Source organism: Dichomitus squalens (genome assembly GCF_000275845.1).
Source record: "Dichomitus squalens LYAD-421 SS1 unplaced genomic scaffold DICSQscaffold_21, whole genome shotgun sequence".
Taxonomy (NCBI): domain Eukaryota; kingdom Fungi; phylum Basidiomycota; class Agaricomycetes; order Polyporales; family Polyporaceae; genus Dichomitus; species Dichomitus squalens.
In genome coordinates this window covers 254,935-272,091 of record NW_006766903.1, presented here as the reverse complement: position 1 = coordinate 272,091, position 17,157 = coordinate 254,935, and the positions used below count along the sequence as shown (strand labels likewise).

The 17,157-nt window shown below is 55.6% G+C and overlaps 6 protein-coding genes across 6 annotated transcripts; 1 reads left to right on the top strand and 5 right to left on the bottom strand.

The window, feature by feature from the left end:
* Nucleotides 1–4,649: 4,649 nt before the first annotated feature.
* On the bottom strand, nt 4,650–4,826 carry DICSQDRAFT_147972 (uncharacterized protein; the record flags this gene model as incomplete). Its single annotated transcript, XM_007366922.1, has 1 exon — nt 4,650–4,826. The coding sequence occupies one exon, from the start codon at nt 4,824–4,826 to the stop codon at nt 4,650–4,652; it is 177 nt and encodes a 58-aa protein (XP_007366984.1).
* Nucleotides 4,827–4,922: 96 nt separating this feature from the next.
* Nucleotides 4,923–5,401, top strand: DICSQDRAFT_162097 (uncharacterized protein). The gene is made up of 2 exons (XM_007366921.1): nt 4,923–5,086; nt 5,158–5,401. The coding sequence occupies exons 1-2, from the start codon at nt 5,051–5,053 to the stop codon at nt 5,371–5,373; spliced, it is 252 nt and encodes an 83-aa protein (XP_007366983.1). The 5' UTR covers nt 4,923–5,050; the 3' UTR covers nt 5,374–5,401.
* A 457-nt stretch (nt 5,402–5,858) lies between these two features.
* Nucleotides 5,859–7,166, bottom strand: DICSQDRAFT_171262 (uncharacterized protein; the record flags this gene model as incomplete). The annotated part of the gene is made up of 6 exons (XM_007366920.1): nt 5,859–6,148; nt 6,207–6,311; nt 6,372–6,447; nt 6,506–6,562; nt 6,614–6,664; nt 6,717–7,166. 6 exons carry the CDS (start codon nt 7,164–7,166, stop codon nt 5,859–5,861), a joined length of 1,029 nt encoding a protein of 342 aa, XP_007366982.1.
* A 27-nt stretch (nt 7,167–7,193) lies between these two features.
* Nucleotides 7,194–7,766, bottom strand: DICSQDRAFT_171261 (uncharacterized protein; the record flags this gene model as incomplete). The annotated part of the gene is made up of 2 exons (XM_007366919.1): nt 7,194–7,359; nt 7,426–7,766. The coding sequence occupies 2 exons, from the start codon at nt 7,764–7,766 to the stop codon at nt 7,194–7,196; spliced, it is 507 nt and encodes a 168-aa protein (XP_007366981.1).
* An 855-nt stretch (nt 7,767–8,621) lies between these two features.
* DICSQDRAFT_147971 (uncharacterized protein) lies at nt 8,622–10,710 on the bottom strand (the record flags this gene model as incomplete). The annotated part of the gene is made up of 8 exons (XM_007366918.1): nt 8,622–8,734; nt 8,792–8,843; nt 8,892–9,025; nt 9,092–9,144; nt 9,213–9,297; nt 9,387–9,774; nt 10,387–10,494; nt 10,516–10,710. 8 exons carry the CDS (start codon nt 10,708–10,710, stop codon nt 8,622–8,624), a joined length of 1,128 nt encoding a protein of 375 aa, XP_007366980.1.
* A 1,915-nt stretch (nt 10,711–12,625) lies between these two features.
* Nucleotides 12,626–13,279, bottom strand: DICSQDRAFT_63212 (uncharacterized protein; the record flags this gene model as incomplete). The annotated part of the gene is made up of 1 exon (XM_007366917.1): nt 12,626–13,279. A coding segment is annotated over one exon (654 nt), but the record flags the coding sequence as incomplete, so codon positions are not given.
* Between the last annotated feature and the right edge of the window lie 3,878 nt (nt 13,280–17,157).

The following is a 17,157-nucleotide window of genomic DNA, read 5'->3' as shown; positions in this document are numbered from 1 at the left end:
GGGCCCTACACCTACTTAGTCAGCAAACCTGAAAAAGCAGGTCGTCGTCAGCTGGCTTCGTTCATCAAGTCGGGACGCGGAGAGGGAACGTCGTTCGGACGAGGTCGGTGACTCTGCGATCGTGTCAAACGGAGAGGGTGAACGACGGGTTTGTGAGAACACGTGGGGTTTGATTTGCGGGAAAGGACGCCGATCTTCCAAAGCCGGAGAAGTCGAAGCTGTTCATGTAGTGATGTATTAGCAAAAATGCCAAAAGCTTGATTGAGCGAGTACCTGAATACTGTGCTCTTCGCGTATCCCAAAGGACATACATATCCTTCCGACGCATGCTTTGCTCTTTCCCTCCATGGGCGTTAGTACATCGGCTATATAACGAGTGGATGCGGTATGAAAAGTACATACCCGTCTCAACGGCACATAAGTCACAGGCCGTAAGACGGTTGACGTAGCCCTCTATCGCGTGTGTAATCGTGGTCCCCGAGAATCCCGAAGCGCAGATGACTCGGCAATGTGTGCCAAAAGATGGACTGCTCACCTCCCGCACTGCACGCCTCGCGACAGAGCGTCGCGATCAGGATGACATCCAAAGTGAAAGCGTAAATGCGACTCTATGCTACGCTGCGCCGATCATATCGACGACTGGACAGACTAAATTCGACTGATGGACGAATCGCATCCAGCTCTATGTATATGCGGTACTATGTTGCGCCGTCGTGGACAGGCGAAACGCTTCTGACTGGGCGGCCCTCAACTAGTTGGGCCCTCGGCCACTGGCCACAGTGTTATGAACATGAGCGTTCCGCACTCGATCGCGGGCGCTGACCCCATACGCAGGCGAGAGCGAGGAATACATGAGAGGATTGCAAAGGCTTCCGAGGCTCAGGCTCTCATTCAAATCCCATGAACCAGAGGTTAACGGCCTGTCACAGAGGGCGACCAGCAGCGACAGACACCTCACAAGTGAACGCCAAGTGCAGTTGTAACAACACAGATGAAGCTTACGAACACCTGTAGAGCCCGGAGGTGCTCCTCCCCCCAACCTCCATTGACGGCATCAGCCCACTCGCGCGCAGCGGGACAAGCTTGGTGTTCGCGCGAGCACAGTGACTGACGGAGCTGGGATCCAGCACTACATCACGTACCATGCTAACGCAGAGCACGGAGAACCTCATCCACTGCCTGCCCCTTCCCCATCGAGACTCCGCGCAGCTTGTCGCTGTCCGTGAGGATACCACACTTCTTTCAGGTCAACCGTTCGTGGTTGCCCTACACCATCCGTCGGATTCCGTCCACATAAGAGTTTGGCATGTTCCACACAGCACCTTTTGCTGGTCACGGCAGCAGCAGCAAAAGTTATTGATCGTTCGGGGACCACTCGACTAGAATGCGAGACAAGTTACGGCAGGCAGACAGACGAGCACGTAGTGTGATTAGGCGGCACAAGCAAAACTCGCCAACGAGCAAAAAATGAAGATGGCAAGCGGGCGGAAGAGACGTCGATGCCGACATCGCTGCGTTGCCATAGCGGGCGAGCGCCAAACACTGCCGTCGCCGTTGTCGCGCTGAGGTGTGAGTCTTCAAGTATCTTCTCTTTCTCCTATAAGACGGCTTTCTTTTGTGCGGAGCTCGAGTATGCTTGGCTAGGCTGCAGTCGTTCTACCTGGCAAGATGTGCAATGGGAGGGCTCCCGCGCCTCGAATCCGGCCCCAACTATCCTTTGCAGCGATCGGGAACGATCAAATAGCTCCAGACAGCGATTCCCAGATAACTGCCTCGGGCAGTCGGCCCCCTGCGTGGGCTCAACTATCGTGTGCGATATCGGTACTACTCCTGATGGACTATGCTCTCAACTAGTTATTGACGTAGTCGGACATTGGTTGTAACAGATTCTCGATGGTACAGACCTTCCACGCTGCGCGGGCACATAACGTCTAGGGACAGTATACCGCCTGTTCCGTACATGACGGAACATGAGGCCTCAGAGAGCTCTCGTGTTAAGACCTCCATGTTACTGTTGGTCCACCCGGTCTGTCGAGCATTCGCTCAAGTGGTCTATTCCCCGGCCTAGGACAGGGCGGCCTCCTCTGTTCCGAACAGGTCATTAGCCACACAGGTAAGCTTCGACCATTCTGAGAGAAGAACGGCATACTGTAGGATGCGATGAAATGCGGCGAATCGCGCGCACCCTCTCCAGATACATCCCTCGGCTTGCAATACTACGGTGCATCGTCGCCCTAGAATCATTAGAGTCAGGTATGGAAGAGTCCAGTACCACAAAGTACATGCCCTGATGTAATCAAAACCTTGCAGCACTTGCGTCGCGCCGTTGGCTGCTTGGCTGCGCCCCGTGCTACACATGCGCACCTCTCTCACAGCGATGCACTCCTCCGGTGAGTTTCCACGTGTCATGGAATCAAGCACTGTCGGGCTCTTGGGTGTGCCAATGTGCCGCAGACCCGAGGAATAGATTGCATATTGCTTTATGAGACCCTGTTGGGCTCCGATTGATGGTATGCCCGAGAAACGTCCTTCGTGGACGCTGTCCACGTCCGTGTGGGAAAGGCGCTTAGCACCAGTCTCGAGCTTCACGCCCACAATCGTCGACGAGTAGCGGTGGAGACCATCCTCGGATACTTCCTCCCGCAGCTACTCGTCGAACGACGTGCAATGGAACTGCCTGTTTCCCGGACATCGACATGGCCTGGATGCTGACGCCGTACGTCCTGGGCACATAATCACATCACCTATGCGGTCCGCCTGTTGCAGTCATCGAGCAGCAACGGCGGTCAGTGAGTGATTAGATTCAGGAGTGGCGTGGATGGCGTCAGGACTGTCTCTGCGCTGACTGCAGATGGAGCTTGGATTTTGTGATCTGTCGGCATGGGTGGTTGTCGTGTCGGTCCACCGTGGTTACCAGTGCCGCTGGACCAGAACGAAGAGGCTGGAGACAAAATCTGAAGGGATATGACAGAGAATCAGCACCGAGGTTTTGGTGAATTGCGGCGGACGCAAAGGTCAACCAAAGCCCTGCAGCACACGGGATGCCCCCGGAAGTCTCGACGTCCATGGAGGATTTGCTCGAGTAGCCTCTTGCTCGCTATGCTGCAGTACTTGTCCCCCATTCCAATCAGCTGTAATGATTGCATGTGATCGTTTTTGACACGAGTTCTAACCTGTCAGAATTGCCGCAGACATTGCGTTGCACCTTCGGCCTATGCGACGTCCACCGCCCGTGCGCATGCGTCCACCCGGTACAGGCGCCGATAGCCCCATAGAATGTGCGTATTTCATCAGATTCGACTGATAACCTCCTTTTTCGAGGTCAGTCACAATACGCAGTCTGGGATGAATATCGCAGAGCATAAGGTGCGACGCCCTCGAGAACGGGCGCTTGGTCAGGACACGTGAGCGCGGACTTTTCGGCGCTCAGCGTGGTTCTCTAGCTTCGCAGGCGGAGCAGTAGCGAGGGGAAGTCGTCCCAATAATCGTCTTCCCCCCGCTGCTCGTGTTGCGGCCGGAGATATAAGTTTTCACCGGTGCAAATTGTCCCAAAGGGCAGATAGCCGAGGGGATACAAGTCGGGCACGCACCGTCTCAACTACCTCGTCTCGTCCATCGTCCCCGTACAATCGCTTGTCCAGTATGCAGTTGTGCGAGTAGTTGTTTCGTGAGTGAGCGGAATGTTCTCTGCTCGCCTCGTGGCGACATGTTGTTTGATTTCAACCGATAATTTCTGTGATTGCGGCCGTGGTCGACGGTGGTTACGGGCAGCGCAGGACCAAACGAAGAGATTTCAGATGAAGGCTTCAAGGCGGGGACACAGACGAGCGCAAAAGGGCATGTTGCTGAACACCTACGGCTAACGATTTGTCTCACGCAGGATGTCTCCGCAGGTAGCGAAGTGGGTCTGACTCCCATTGTTGACCCAGAATGGGAATAGTCGACGCGTGGACCTCTACGAGAACAAACGGTCACGGTACCTGCCGCGACCAGAACATCACCGCGTCGTTTGCGTATGTTTACGCGCCTCGCCGCGTCCGCTACATCAGTGGCTGCACTCTGGCCCCCCTCCTCGTCTGCAGCCTTCTCCCTTGCCCATCGACCTCCCCCCCGCCTCTTTCGCATACCTTCCCTCTGCCATCCAGTATGGGGTTAGAGTTTGTGATTTCACGACACCTCTCCGATCCACCCATCTTCATCGTCCTCTGCCGTGAGCATGGCGGTGAATGGATGTGTCCCTGCTACCTCGAAGGAGTCTCGGACAGGGACATGGAGGATTTCACTTTGGGTGAATTGATCTTCATACCGTTAGTCGTAGATTCGCCTTTCGGGACAGAGGTTGTCGAGTTGCCGCTCGTCATTTGCAATCGCGATGGGACGGATGCCCGATGGTCTGCAACCTTGGTGCAGCTGACGTATCTCCCCATCGGCCCGGCCAAGCGAGGTAGGCCAGAAGACGGCGAAGACGACGGTGAAGACGATGGCGACAACGACGACGGTGAATGCCAGCCTCCGCCTAGGAAACGTGCTAGGACAGCCTTCTCTCCGATTCACAATGTGGGACAAGGAACGGGGCCTGAGTCCTCTTCGAACGCCTCGTGGTCTGTCTTCGCTGGCAACTCCATCTTGCCTAGTCCCCCATCGTCGCCTCACGCCGGCCTATCGACGCCGGCTCTCCCTACCACGTCCGACGCTCTGGAAGCGGGCGAGATCAGCTCCGAGCAGGCCTTGGCAGCGGAGGAAGAGGGAGGGGAAACGGTAGAAGCAGAGGCACAGACAGCAGCAGAGGCACAGACACAGACACAGGCAGGGGGAGACAACGGCATGGTTTGTCCATTCGACGGCTGCGCGCGACTGCTGTACCGTGACAATCCCAATGGGGCCACCACACACCTCATGGCGCACTATGAATCTGCTCAAAGAGTGTGCCAGGTCGCGGGGTGTGGCGAAACCGGGGTGACCGCACAGGTTATCAGCCGGCACTTCGTGTCCAAACACCTCAAGGCAAAAACGCCGTGCCGGTTTTGCAGAAGATCGTACAGTCGACAGGATGCCGCGCTGCGGCACCAGCGTATCTGCAGACAGCGTGAGTCTCAGCTCCTCTTGTCGACCTGTCCATATGCCAAGCGCGGGTACTCATGTTGTCTGGGATTATAGGTCATTAGACTCTACAGGGGCTGGGACAACCAACGTCTAGGCGTATTTTCCCTCAAGAAGAGGTCGGCTCACCAGCCGCTCGTTCGGATGCGACCCCCCTCGGCGTCACAACCCGCGCAAGCGCGCTTCGTCTCCCTCATCCGAAGCATCGATACCGCTTCTACTTTTTACTCGTCCCGCCGTATGCCACCCTTTCCCTCACGTTCTCCTGCTTGATTTTCTATCGTTATGTCCTGATGTATTCCCCTGCTGACCCGATCTGTTCTACTCTATCCTCTCGACATCTGTCGCGCTCGCACTCCACCCTAGCCAATTCCATTCTCTCCCATTTGCTTTGTGGGAATGTATATCGACTTACGGTTCCCTTCTTTCTTTCCTTGCCTCCATTCTCGTGGTACTCATATTCAGTATCCACACATGTCCATTGGTGTCGCCGCTCTGTTGTGCCGCTCTGCCAAAGTAGTTGTAGCCCAGTCATCCTATTGTATCGCTTTTGTCAAGAGGTGATCTTCAGTCAAACGTCATCGCTGTGACCTAGATACTAGTGTCGAGAATACATGAATACATAGGAATGACGTTGAGATGATACATTCAACCGTCCTAGATCTGTACAGTGTACACCACAGGTGATGTCAAAACTGAGATTCGAGACGCTACTCTTCAAACCCTCAGAAAACAGTGCAGTGTCGGCAGTTGTTAGCTCATTCGACGAGCACGCGGGCACTTCCGCCGTCCACAATCTGGTTTTCAAACGCGGGGCGTGCGCAAGCATGGCGATCCGGAAACCTATTCAACCTGTGCAGGACAGATGCGGCATGGTTGTTAGGAAGTCCAGGCTCGCACAAGAACTTTTGCCATGCATGGAGTGTCGAAACAACCCTGTGATCACCCTCCGCCTCTGTCCAGTCACCGTACCGAAGTCGCAATGCACGAGAGGAAGCCGAGGCATTCCTCTCCGCATTCGTATGCAGCTCTGTAGGTGTAGGGGGATCTGTCAGTCATTCAGACGATGAGCACAATGCCTAGACATGACTACAGACCTGACTCACGGCAAGGATCGGAGACAATTTCTTCCATAACCACCGACGCGGCGGTGTTTGACACGAATGGCTGCTCTGGTGAACCCATGTCGAGGTCCATTGAGATAGTTCCCACTGTCCCCATAATAAAATGTCATAACAAATTTGATGCCGGCCAGAAAGACGGCAACACACCGCCGTGCTCATCGACTTCTATTGAGGGCTGGCGGTGGACCAGCCCTGTGAGTATGTCTTCTGGAATTACAGACGTCTAGACATGCAAACCAGTCAGGTCCGTTTTCAGCAGGGAATACAGCGGAGCGACTGACACCAAAGATCGCAATGAGGTCGACATCGGAGGCAATAGCCATGTCCGCGTCGGATCGCTAAAAATGAATTACATACCCCTGAAGACGGAAACAAGCCGCGTCTCCCACCTCAAGGATATATTCAAGCAATTGGCCGACAGGATCGTATGAAGGGGATCCCTGCTAGCATGGTCAGCGAAACCGTGCACCGGGAGATTTCTGATAAGCATACTGGAGCGGAGGGATGCTGAGACCTTCCAGCACTATCTCCCGTATTCTTCCGTCTTGCAGGGACGGCAGACGGTCCCTGTTCTCCTGGCCCAGGAGCTCCGGGAGGAAGCTCGTGCGGGCCAGCAGCAGCACGCACAACGCGCGGAAAGAACAGCCTCTTCTTTACCGCAAAGTAGTTGATGAATATGCACTGGTTCCTCTCCTGCGGACCCGTAGCCGCAGGAGAGTCTACCCGTGAAAGTAGTCCTAGGACGGGCCCGGAGTTTGTCCATACGTTGGGCAGCTGCATGCCTGCAATGGAGATGGACAATTTAGGCGCAGGCCCGCTACCCATGTCGACGTGGGCGGTGCCTCTCTTGTGTTTGTAGGGCCCAGAGATCGCCGCGCACGCCCACTTGTTGGTCTTGGTCTTCCCGGAAACGAACCTGAGCTCTTCGAGGCTGACGTCCATGCCGAGGTGCTCGACGGTGTGCGTGTGCTAGGCGTCTACATGCTTGCGCAGGTAGTTCACGATGTGTCGCCTCTGACTGAGCGCACACTTCATAGCAGGGGGTCCGAGCAGGAGTAAGGCGCCAGTGCCCGTGCTGCACTTAAAGGAGAGGCTTTCCTCAGCAGACACAGACATCAACGTATTGGGGATTGTGCTAATTTCACATAGTCAATCGCTCCATATCAGAGAAGGGGCAAAGCGGGATGACCAAGTCACTTACGATAGACCTTCGACTTCGACGGAGGGAATACGAATATAGCGGGACGTGACAAATGGCTTCACGATCACAGGTCTAGGGGTCGGTTCAATTATGTTCGGGGGACTGAAGTGCTCGAACGACTCGGGTACCCTCCCGACGTTGATCGGGTCGTCTCTAGGTTTCCGCGCGTTGAACAGCTGAGGGAACCGCCCTTCGTGGATCCAGCCGACTGACCCGATCTCGACCTCGTAAAGCCCGAAAGAGGAGTCGTACGTGGGCTGAGGATGCCACAGAGGGTAGCCGTACCCCTGCGGGAACAGCGCTGTGGCGTACACTTCCCATGGAGGTTCAGAACGACCCATAGCACGAACGGAGAGTGTAGAATTGGGTGTAGGGAGCTTGAACAGTTAGGAGCATTCATATGGACATTCGGACGTGAGAAGGCACGAATACACGTACCTATGCATCAAGGCGCAGAGGAAGACACCGCCATTTGCACGAGCCCGCTTTCACGATGCTCATCTGGCGGTCGACATGATCCACTTAACCTTCTCTTGTGCTTCGGCGACTGTGAGACGTCTTGAACTTGATCACCATGGGGCGAGTGTCCACAAAAAGCAGAGCACATCTACAAGGTAGCCGTTGTCGATTGAGTCAGAAGGGCCGAGCTACAGCGTGGTAGAAGCGATCGTCCGCGATAGGAGCACCATTAGAAGATGGGCGGTCAGCGCCATGGACCGGGCGCAAGCCTCGAGGAGCAAGCAGTACCCCGTGCTTCGCGGGCGGCGAGAGGTTCGTTCAATAAATACTTCTGAACACCAGCCAACTTGTTGGCGAATTGAGAACGGAGGTATATCGAAGACGAAAGTCGAATGGTCTAGAGTGGAACGCAGTGTGAGAGACACTTTCTCTACTTCAAAGTCTAGGACGGTGCGTCAGCGCTTCGGCGGTGACGGCACCCAGCAAGCAGGACCGACGCCGACAACTTCACAGGACTCGAGGAGCCCTGAGCCAAAACTATCCGGTGTTTGATGTGAGTCTCACCGTAGTGGATGGACTAGAAAAACGATATCAGCAAAATACGACTCCTTCCGTTAAAAACCGACCAATACAAAGACACCATATCGTTAGCACGTCCAAACGTCGACGACGTCCATTCCAACTTTCCTAGAGAAATGACCGCACGTGAGCGAGCCACAGTACAGCGTTACGAAAGCCTACAGACCCTTCGTGACCGTCTGTCTCCTCGACTCCTTCACGACACTCTCGTCGGTCATGCCTTCGTCATCGTCATTCTCATCTCCATCCTCCGCCGCCTCTACTTTCACTCCTGCGGCATTGCCACCGCGGGCCCTCGCGGGCTGCTCCCGCTTGGCTACCGGCTCACCCCCACCAGCGACTTTGCGCCTCTTCGGCCTGAACTCCTCCCACCACGCGCCCTTCGGTATGCATCCAAGGGAGGGGCGAGGGTGCGAGACGGGACACACCGCATACGTCTGGAAGAACTCGGTCAGCTCCTGGCCGCGGCGGCCAAAGTATGCGAGGAACGCGGTGGTCGCCGTGTTGTTCGTCTTGCCCTCGCGCGCGAGGGAGTAGTATTCGAGCAGGTACTCGCGCTCAGCTAGAGCGGTAGCCCGTCGTGTCTGGATCAACGCAGGTACACACCGAGGAGTGGCTTTATGCATACCTTCATCAACCTCTGCGCCCTGATCAGTATTCAGGATTATCTTTGCGGTCTCCCTAAACTGATTGAAGTCAGCATATCAGATGCCAGAACCGACACAAAACAAAGGGGGTGGCGCACGCACTCGTCAATGAGCTCAAACTCCATATTCGTCCCGGGCGCCTGCGATGCCACCACCCCGAGCTCGTCCCCGGACACAAGCTGCGGACCTACACGAGGCACGCACACATCAGTGGGCGACCAACCGACGTAGAAACCTTCGCCGCGTCCCACTCACCCGTAGCGACCAACACCTAACCCCGCACATTGTCCCCTAGCCCGTGCAGCCCCGCGTTCGTGATGACGTACGCCAACAGCTGCGCGACGTCCCTGAACGCGACCGGCGCGAACTTATGTCTCTCCCCGATCGGGATCTGGGGCGTCCCCGCGCCCGGCGCCTCCTGCGTGTAGTGCAGCAGGTTCTCCGCGTAGAGCCCCGCGCGGATGACGCACAGGCTGTGGCCCGTGTCGCCTGCCGCGGTCTCGCCTTTAGGCCGGAGGGCGAGGGCCTCGAGCGCGATCGACTCGTGCAGGCGCGGTTGTGTGGTTGGATCGGCGTGCTCGGCGCCGGCGGAGGAGAGGAGGACGAGGTTGGTGACGGTTTTGGCGGTCCGCGTGGCGGAGAGGAGGGTGCGCGTGAATGTTAGCTTTGTCCAGCGGAATAAGGTTGGGTGAGAGACGTGTGAGGGGTGGATAATACGCAGACAAGATGACAGGCGGAGGACTACACTCTCCGTCGAAAGCGCGCATATGCGCCTCGGGCCATATAAGTCGAGGGATGAACATGGGTCTACCCGTGCGCGTTTTGACTTGACCCGTACCCGTACTCGCGCGGGTACGTACCCGAGTAGGTCGGGTACGAGTCGAGGTCGGGTGACCCGTACGTTGGGATGAGGTGGCAGCATGGCTATCTGCTTGTCGCGATCTCCAGAGATGCTGTCAAGAGTACAGCAGCACCAGTGCGAGAACTGGGCGCCCCTCTCATAACTCCGCAGCGGTGACGGTCAGAGATCAGAACGAACTGTCGTGCTGTAATCACCCGTCGACGTGTCCACGGATACGCTCGGTCAGGTACGGGTTTTGGTCGGGTTGACCGAATCCGTACCCGCACAGGTATATGCCCGGACGTGAGGCGGGTGGACCCGACCCGTGTCCATCACTATGTAGGTTGTTCTTACACTAGCAAGGGCCCGTAAGGAGCGCAGCAATCCGCTGGAGTGCACACGTCTCCTGCATACACGAAGAACGTGCGAACGTACCTTGCGCGCAGGAAGGATGAGTAGGCACGTATTGATATGCTCCATGCTCTTCACGAGCATCTCCTCGTCGTTTAGATCGTAGACGATGTTTTTGACGGTGTCGTACTCCTCGAGCACGCACTAAAAGACGAGGGCGGTGAGTCCCTCGTACTTGCTCGAGTAGTCTTCGTCGTTGACGAGAAGGTCGACGGCGAGGCGGCCTGTCTGACCCTCCGCAGCGGTGACGCGGGTGGACTTGAGGCCGCCTTTCCCTATACCTTTATCGTTGACCCTGGAAATGGCGGACTTGGCGCCGCCCGAGGCTGCGCTGCGTTCGGGGGTCATGGCGGTATAGAGAGGTCAAGTTGTCGAGCAGGAACTGCACGAGCACTTTGCGATGAGCTTCATGTGCGACGGGATGTTTATAGAAGCTAAAAGTCCTAAGAGGTGGTAGATCTCATCAGGTCATGGACGTGGTGCCAACGGTGAGAGGACATCGATTAGGATAGCGGGATGAGGGCAAGCGCGGGCGTTAGGCGTGTGTGAGGGCAGAAGAGATGTCATCTTAGACTTAGAACAGGTGTCATAGCGGTCGACCAGTTGCGTGCATAGTTCAAGGTGAGGTCGTTCCGTCCGCGGACTGTGTTGAGCAAAAAATCGGTTGGAGAAGCCAGCCGAGGAGTACTCGATGCTGGCAGCAGCCAAGATTAATCTTGGCTGCTCTTGGCTGCTGCCAGCATCATTAACGGCAAGCCAGAGGTCAGGCTAACAAGGCGCCGATGACGCGTCAAGATCACGTGCGGAGGGGGTCACTGTCCTCACGGCCCGTTCCTCCCGGCTGCTTGTCGTGGGTGTTAGGCCTAAGCGTGTGTGAGGGAATAAGAGATGTCACCTTAGACGTCGAAATATTTCTGTCGAGCGGTGGCGTGTATGGTTCGGGTCGCTCCGTCCATGTCGAGTCACCCAGACACAAGTGCGACTGACTTGAATGTACTAGGTATTGCATACATGGCATTATCTGCACAAGCCTCCGTATGCCATGTAATGTAACTAAGACATGCGAGCGAGTAGAGAGCAAAGTCAGCTTTTCACGGTCTGGAGCACAGAGATATCGAAGAGGATGTAATGAGCACCATTGGCGACTAAACGCATCGCAAGTCCATCACAAAGCACAAGAACAGCGATTACATCAGCTCGTACTAGCAGAGGGGATGTGCCTCCTGATACGGGTCATTTGACGACAGTTCCGAACTGCCAACCAGGTCTTGCAAGCATTGTTAGCATCCTGTAAAAAGGTCCACAAAAGTTCACAATCGTTTTCGCTCAGACCTGCTACATTCGAGTCCTCCTTCGTGAACGCGAATGGCACGCTACCATTCAAGAGCCCCTTACGCTGCAAAAGCTTGCGTTTTAAGGCATCTTTCCACGCCTTCCAAACGTCGGTCTTGTTCGGCATCAGCCCGTCGAGGAGTGCGAGGGGGTCCTTGATGCCATCGACCAACACGAGCACTAAGCAAGTGAAGGTGACTGTCTCTGTCCACGTGCTGAGTTGGTACTTCTGAATGTCGTCCTGCTCCTTGATCCTCAAGACGTCGAAGAGGATCAGAGTCTGGATCTCCTCGCTATCAATGGAAGACAGGTACGTGTTGTACAACCACGACACGAAGAGAGTGGCGACGAACATGACCTGCCCAAAAAGCGTGCCTTGCGGGATGAGGAGCAGCTGAGCGAGGAACTGGATCATGAGAAGGAAGGCACAAGGAGCGATCCAGAACTGTTGCGGGATCCAGTGATCGGGCTGGTCCTTGCGTGGGCTGGACACCAAGCTGTCACTCCATTGGGCCTCGACGCGGTCGCCGTTGACCTGCGACGCTTGCTCCGACGTCGGCTGCGTATGCTTGTCGGGCGGGTCGGCCACTGGAGGCTGCAAGCTCTCATCCTGTTGAGGCTTGCCGCTATTGCTCCCACCCCGTTGGGCCTCGACGCGGTCGCCGTTGTCCTGCGGCGCTTGCTCCGACGTCGGCTGCGTATGCTTTTCGGGCGGGTTGGCCACTGGAGGGTGCGAGCTCTCGGCCTGTCTGGGCTGGCCACTATTGCTCTCGTCCTGTTGGGGCTCGCAGCTATTGCTCTCGTCCGGCAACGCTTGCTCCGACGCCGGCTGCGTGTGCTTCTCAGGCGATTCGGCCGTTGAAGACTGCAAGCTCTCTTCCTGCTGGGGCTCGTCGCTATCGCTCTCGTCCTGCGACGCTTGCTCTGACGCTGACTGCCCTCGGTACTGAAGGAGGAAACGGCCGCGCGTGAAGGCGCTCACTGCGCTCTCGTTGCCGATGAGCACGACCACCTCCGTATCGCCCTTCAGCACACCATCTCCAGGGGGAGCGCCCTTCGCAGGGCTGTGGTGCTTGAACGTCAGCTTCCCGGAGCCGATGACATAGCAAGCGGAGCCGTTGGCGACGATGCCAAGTGCGATGCTCGCGAAGCAGAACCAGTCGGCAACGAGTGCGCATACGACGCAGCCGATAACGCTGACGAGTGTCGGAAAGAGCGCGAAGTACACCGAGTGACTCCACTGAGACGGCAATTGTGGGTGCTCAATCTCTCCTTCGGGCACTCGTTGGAGGTTCACGATGGTGACGCTCGGATTCGTTGTCCTCCGCTGGCCTTTGACACGGACGGGGTGGCTCGTCGGACGCAGACGACGCGCCTTGTTCGCGATGAGGTACCCAAGGTGGCCTGTGCGCGAGAAGTTCGAGCCGGAGTGGACAGCGATGAACTGGGGGCCGTCCTTGCCGTCGATCCCGAAGAGCCTCGTGGGGTCGCGCTCCCCACCGGGCCAGAGGCCGTCGCAAAGCTTCGAGTTCGCCAGCGGACCGTACTGCTTGGCGATCTCGTAACTACCAGGGGTGTTATACATCCCACCCCAGCGACGGTTTGGAATGAGGTTGGCGGTGGCCATACCGGCGACCGCACTATCACCACCGAAGAATCCTGCGACACCTGAAAGGCAAGCGTGAATCGACCATCCTGGAGGGGCGCCTCGATAACCCCTTGGAAGCGGGAAGCGGGCTTGACGACATCGGAAACGGAGATGTTGGGGATCAATGGCATGAGGAAGAGCGACGTCGTGACAGAGTTCTGTAAGGTCTATGGGGAACCAAGCAGCACTGCTAGTAAACACTTATCTATCGAGCGAAGGCCTACTTCACGTAAGCTGCGCAGATGCGTTGTATGGGCCAGGCATACTTCGCAGCATCGTGGTGGGCTGTTAGTCGTGCGCGGTGTGTTTCATGACGGGTTACATTGTACACAGGCTCTCTGCGCCGTTCGAAGCACTGCAATGAAAGGCTGTCAGCTCGGTAATTGCTCAATTCGCGCCCATTACCGTCAAGCAATCATTGAGGTTTCCTCATGTTTCGGAGGTCCTGTTAGGCAGCCACTTTGACTTTCATAGCTGAGAGAGGCAACTCGCCAATAACACGGGACTCACTAGAGTATTTATCATAGCGATCGTAAATCTGGGGCACAAGGTGTCGAGAGGAACGGAAGACAGCATGACCAGATTGCTACTATTGAAGGAGGGTCGAGAATGAGGAGGCTGGCGCTGGATGTGCGAGTAAGGCTCGAAGTGGCCAGGACAGCCCTCGAAGACCTGTTGAGAACACGTGAGAAGCGCATGTATGTGCCTTGCGGTGGCATATACACACTTAAGACATAGACGAAGCGAGGACCAACGCTGAGCTTCGCATAGGCGTCTCCCCCACTCGGCGCGGTGTTTTGTGCCGCGCACGCACCTCAGATCCTCTGACTTTGTCCTCTCGCGCAAGCAAGTGCAATAGGAGTGGGGATACGCTATCCTCATGTGAGTTTCAAATCTTGAGCCCATGCATATACATGAATGTCTGTGGCTGTCGATGATATGATGATACCTGAGACTCGTGCGAGAGGCGTGGTTGGTTGCAGGACCGGTGGCATGAGATCGGAAACGTGGCCCACGCAGCGATGGAATGAATGGCGAGTCGATTAATGGCTCCTAGTAGATGGACACGGCTCCTAATCGGTTCCGACTGGGCGAGCCACCAGCCACAAGAGGTGCGGTCGTAAGTCCCAGCATAGCGACTTTCTATCCTGTGTCTGCTTCACAATGATCTAAATAAGCCTGCAACCAGGTGCGTAAGTAAAGGATGGTTGGCTCGAAGGCTTAAGGGGCCATGTGCGGCGCAGCGTGAGCAACCTGCGGAGAGAAAACAGCGAAGCGAGAAGGAGATAAATGTCTGAGAGTGGATAGCTCACCATGGTCTAAACCGACAGCATACAGCTCAGTAGCGGACAGAAATATAGGTAGTACACGCGTAAGAGCAATGTCCTCTACCCCAGATCCTTCCGTCACAAACGAAGACCATCTTCACCCGCCGAGACATGATCGCCATGAACGACGACACCAAGGGCGAAGCAATGAGTAACCCGACACCATGTCATCTGGAGGGACAGAAGGCCTCATGTGCCAACTTGAAGCAGATTGCTCGGTCGGGTCGCGGCAAGAGGACCTAGACGACGTACGTACCATCACTGCACAAATACCACTCATCAACACCCTCCGTGTCTTCGTTCTAGAGTCAATTCGAATTATCCACTCAGCCCAGGAATCCTAAGTATGTTGCAGTCTTGAAGTGTGAGGGACTTCTTTCTGTGAAGATTTGCGAAAGCAGACGACGGCTGCAGCGGTGGAATCCTTTGATAATCCGAGCGAACGCCTGACTGGAGAGCAAACTACTGAACCAGTGATTGCAGAGGACCAGACGAGCAGGTAGTGTGACCGGGTCGCACAGAGAAGACTCAAAGATGTGTTATTGGGCAGCGAGGCACGGCGATGAACCATGGTGGACGGAAGGTCTTGGATGACGGCAGCGTTGATGTCGTCAACAAGCGCACACATACGTCGTACATGGAAGTACAGCTGGTTGCGAAATTTATGCCCGACCAACTCCGACGCAATTTCGACCACGAGAAAATCAAAGAAATCGAGAAAACCAAATAATTCATGCACCCGCCATTCCGTTCCCCTGTGCTCTATGAACTGTATATAACCTCTATACAAGTGAGTATGAGACTTCACGAACTTGAATGGAGAGCGTCGGACTCCTGGTTCCCGACTTATGCCCTTCGAGGGAAATCACTGAAAGTTTCCTATGGGCGCCGAGGTTTCTCACTCAGCCATCTGCGCACCGCCTTGAAACGTATCTTATAGAATTCTACGGCTGATCAGACTAGGTTTTGTGGGCTTACAGGAAGATTCTGACACATTCTTAGCCCTGAGCGGTAGTCTGCCTCCTGCCAGCGCATCAAGCGCCGGAAGAGGTTCAGACATCGGCATATCTTCGTAACTCTCATGGACTTCAATGTCATTTCCCCGCTCTGATATCTATAAAAAAAGTATTTATAGGTGCTCTTGATACCTTTCCAGTGCGAACTTCGTCAGCAGACACATCATCAACACTATGCAATGCCGACAGAGGCAGTGTTTGAGTAGCATCTAGTTCCAGCTTTCTCGAAGCACCCTTGCCACGCAGCTGTCTGTAATAGCCTATACGGACCATCGACACTGTCTTTTAGGTGAATTGCTGTCCAGATTCTGTCTCTTCCATTCTTGAGAGCCTGTCTGTTCGCTCCAGCCTACCTGCTCAAAGTAGCGCCCGTGAGGTCCTTGCAAAGAGCCTTCTACGAACGTCGTGGATCACCCTTGTTCATAATATTTCAGGCTCTTATGGACCCAGAAGGGTCGAATACCTTGTGGTCTAGGTGTTTGATAGTGCAGGGCAATTTATGGAATTTGTTTCATTTTACAATGCAGAAAGTGCGCGAGCGTTGTTCAGAGTCGGCCGGCATAAATTTCGCAACCAGCTGTAACTCATTTTCGGACCTTGGCGACCCAAGCTATCGCTCTGTCCGTGTAAGTAAGTCCGTCTTTCTCATCCTGTGCTCGACTGTGGTGAGCATGGCAATGCCATACACACGCGGGGAAAAGCCTCCTGGTCTGACGTTCTTGCCATCAGGCTCCTCGAACGCGTCGTCTCCGACCTCAACAAGGAGCTATACCGAGGTGTACCCCTACGCGGCTTCTGCTCTTTCAAGCACCGTCAAGACCATTCTCCACAGTAGAGGCGAATCCGACAGAGACGACGCTCTGTATGCTCGCGCCCAACGCCACCTTCAGGCTCTCAACGACCCACGTTACAGCGAACACGACACTCCGCCCTGGGTGACGCGCCATGCCTTGTCTCAGAAATTCACGGTGAGAGGCCTTATCAAAAGCAATGTATGCCACTGCGGAGGATCTCGGCCTCGAGCGGGGAAAGAGATACGTCTCTGCCGCCATCTGTGCCTGCGCAGATGATGCCCGCCAGGCCCCAGACAACGCGGATCCCCTGGAGTTTTTGGCGCGAAGCTTGGAACGTCTCGCATCAACTTGGGTCGCATTCATGCTATGGCCTTGTACGTTGATGCCACATCTAACATATTTGCGCTGATTGTCTAGACGTCTCCAGTTTATGCGCAGCAAGAACAAGCGGAACCGAGTGTCTGTCTCGACGATGTCTCTGGAAATGCTACACCCACCGGAACCACAACAAAATCAACCATGGACGACGCTGGCTTGTCCAAAAATCGGTCGGGAGACTTGCGAGGTGATGTGAGTATTACGACTTGTATGTCAGGCCGGTTGAGTGTCGTTCTCATAGGCTGTCAGGTGGGCAGGCGGGAGGGACATAGGTGTATAGTCACCGGACACATGGACGC

Excerpts from the sequence above, each read along its gene's own strand:
- DICSQDRAFT_162097 (XM_007366921.1), top strand. The coding sequence starts at position 5,051 with ATGCCGCGCTGCGGCACCAGCGTATCTGCAGACAGC. Across the intron at positions 5,087-5,157 it reads CCAGCGTATCTGCAGACAGC|GTCATTAGACTCTACAGGGG; the intron begins GTGAGTCTCAGC and ends CTGGGATTATAG.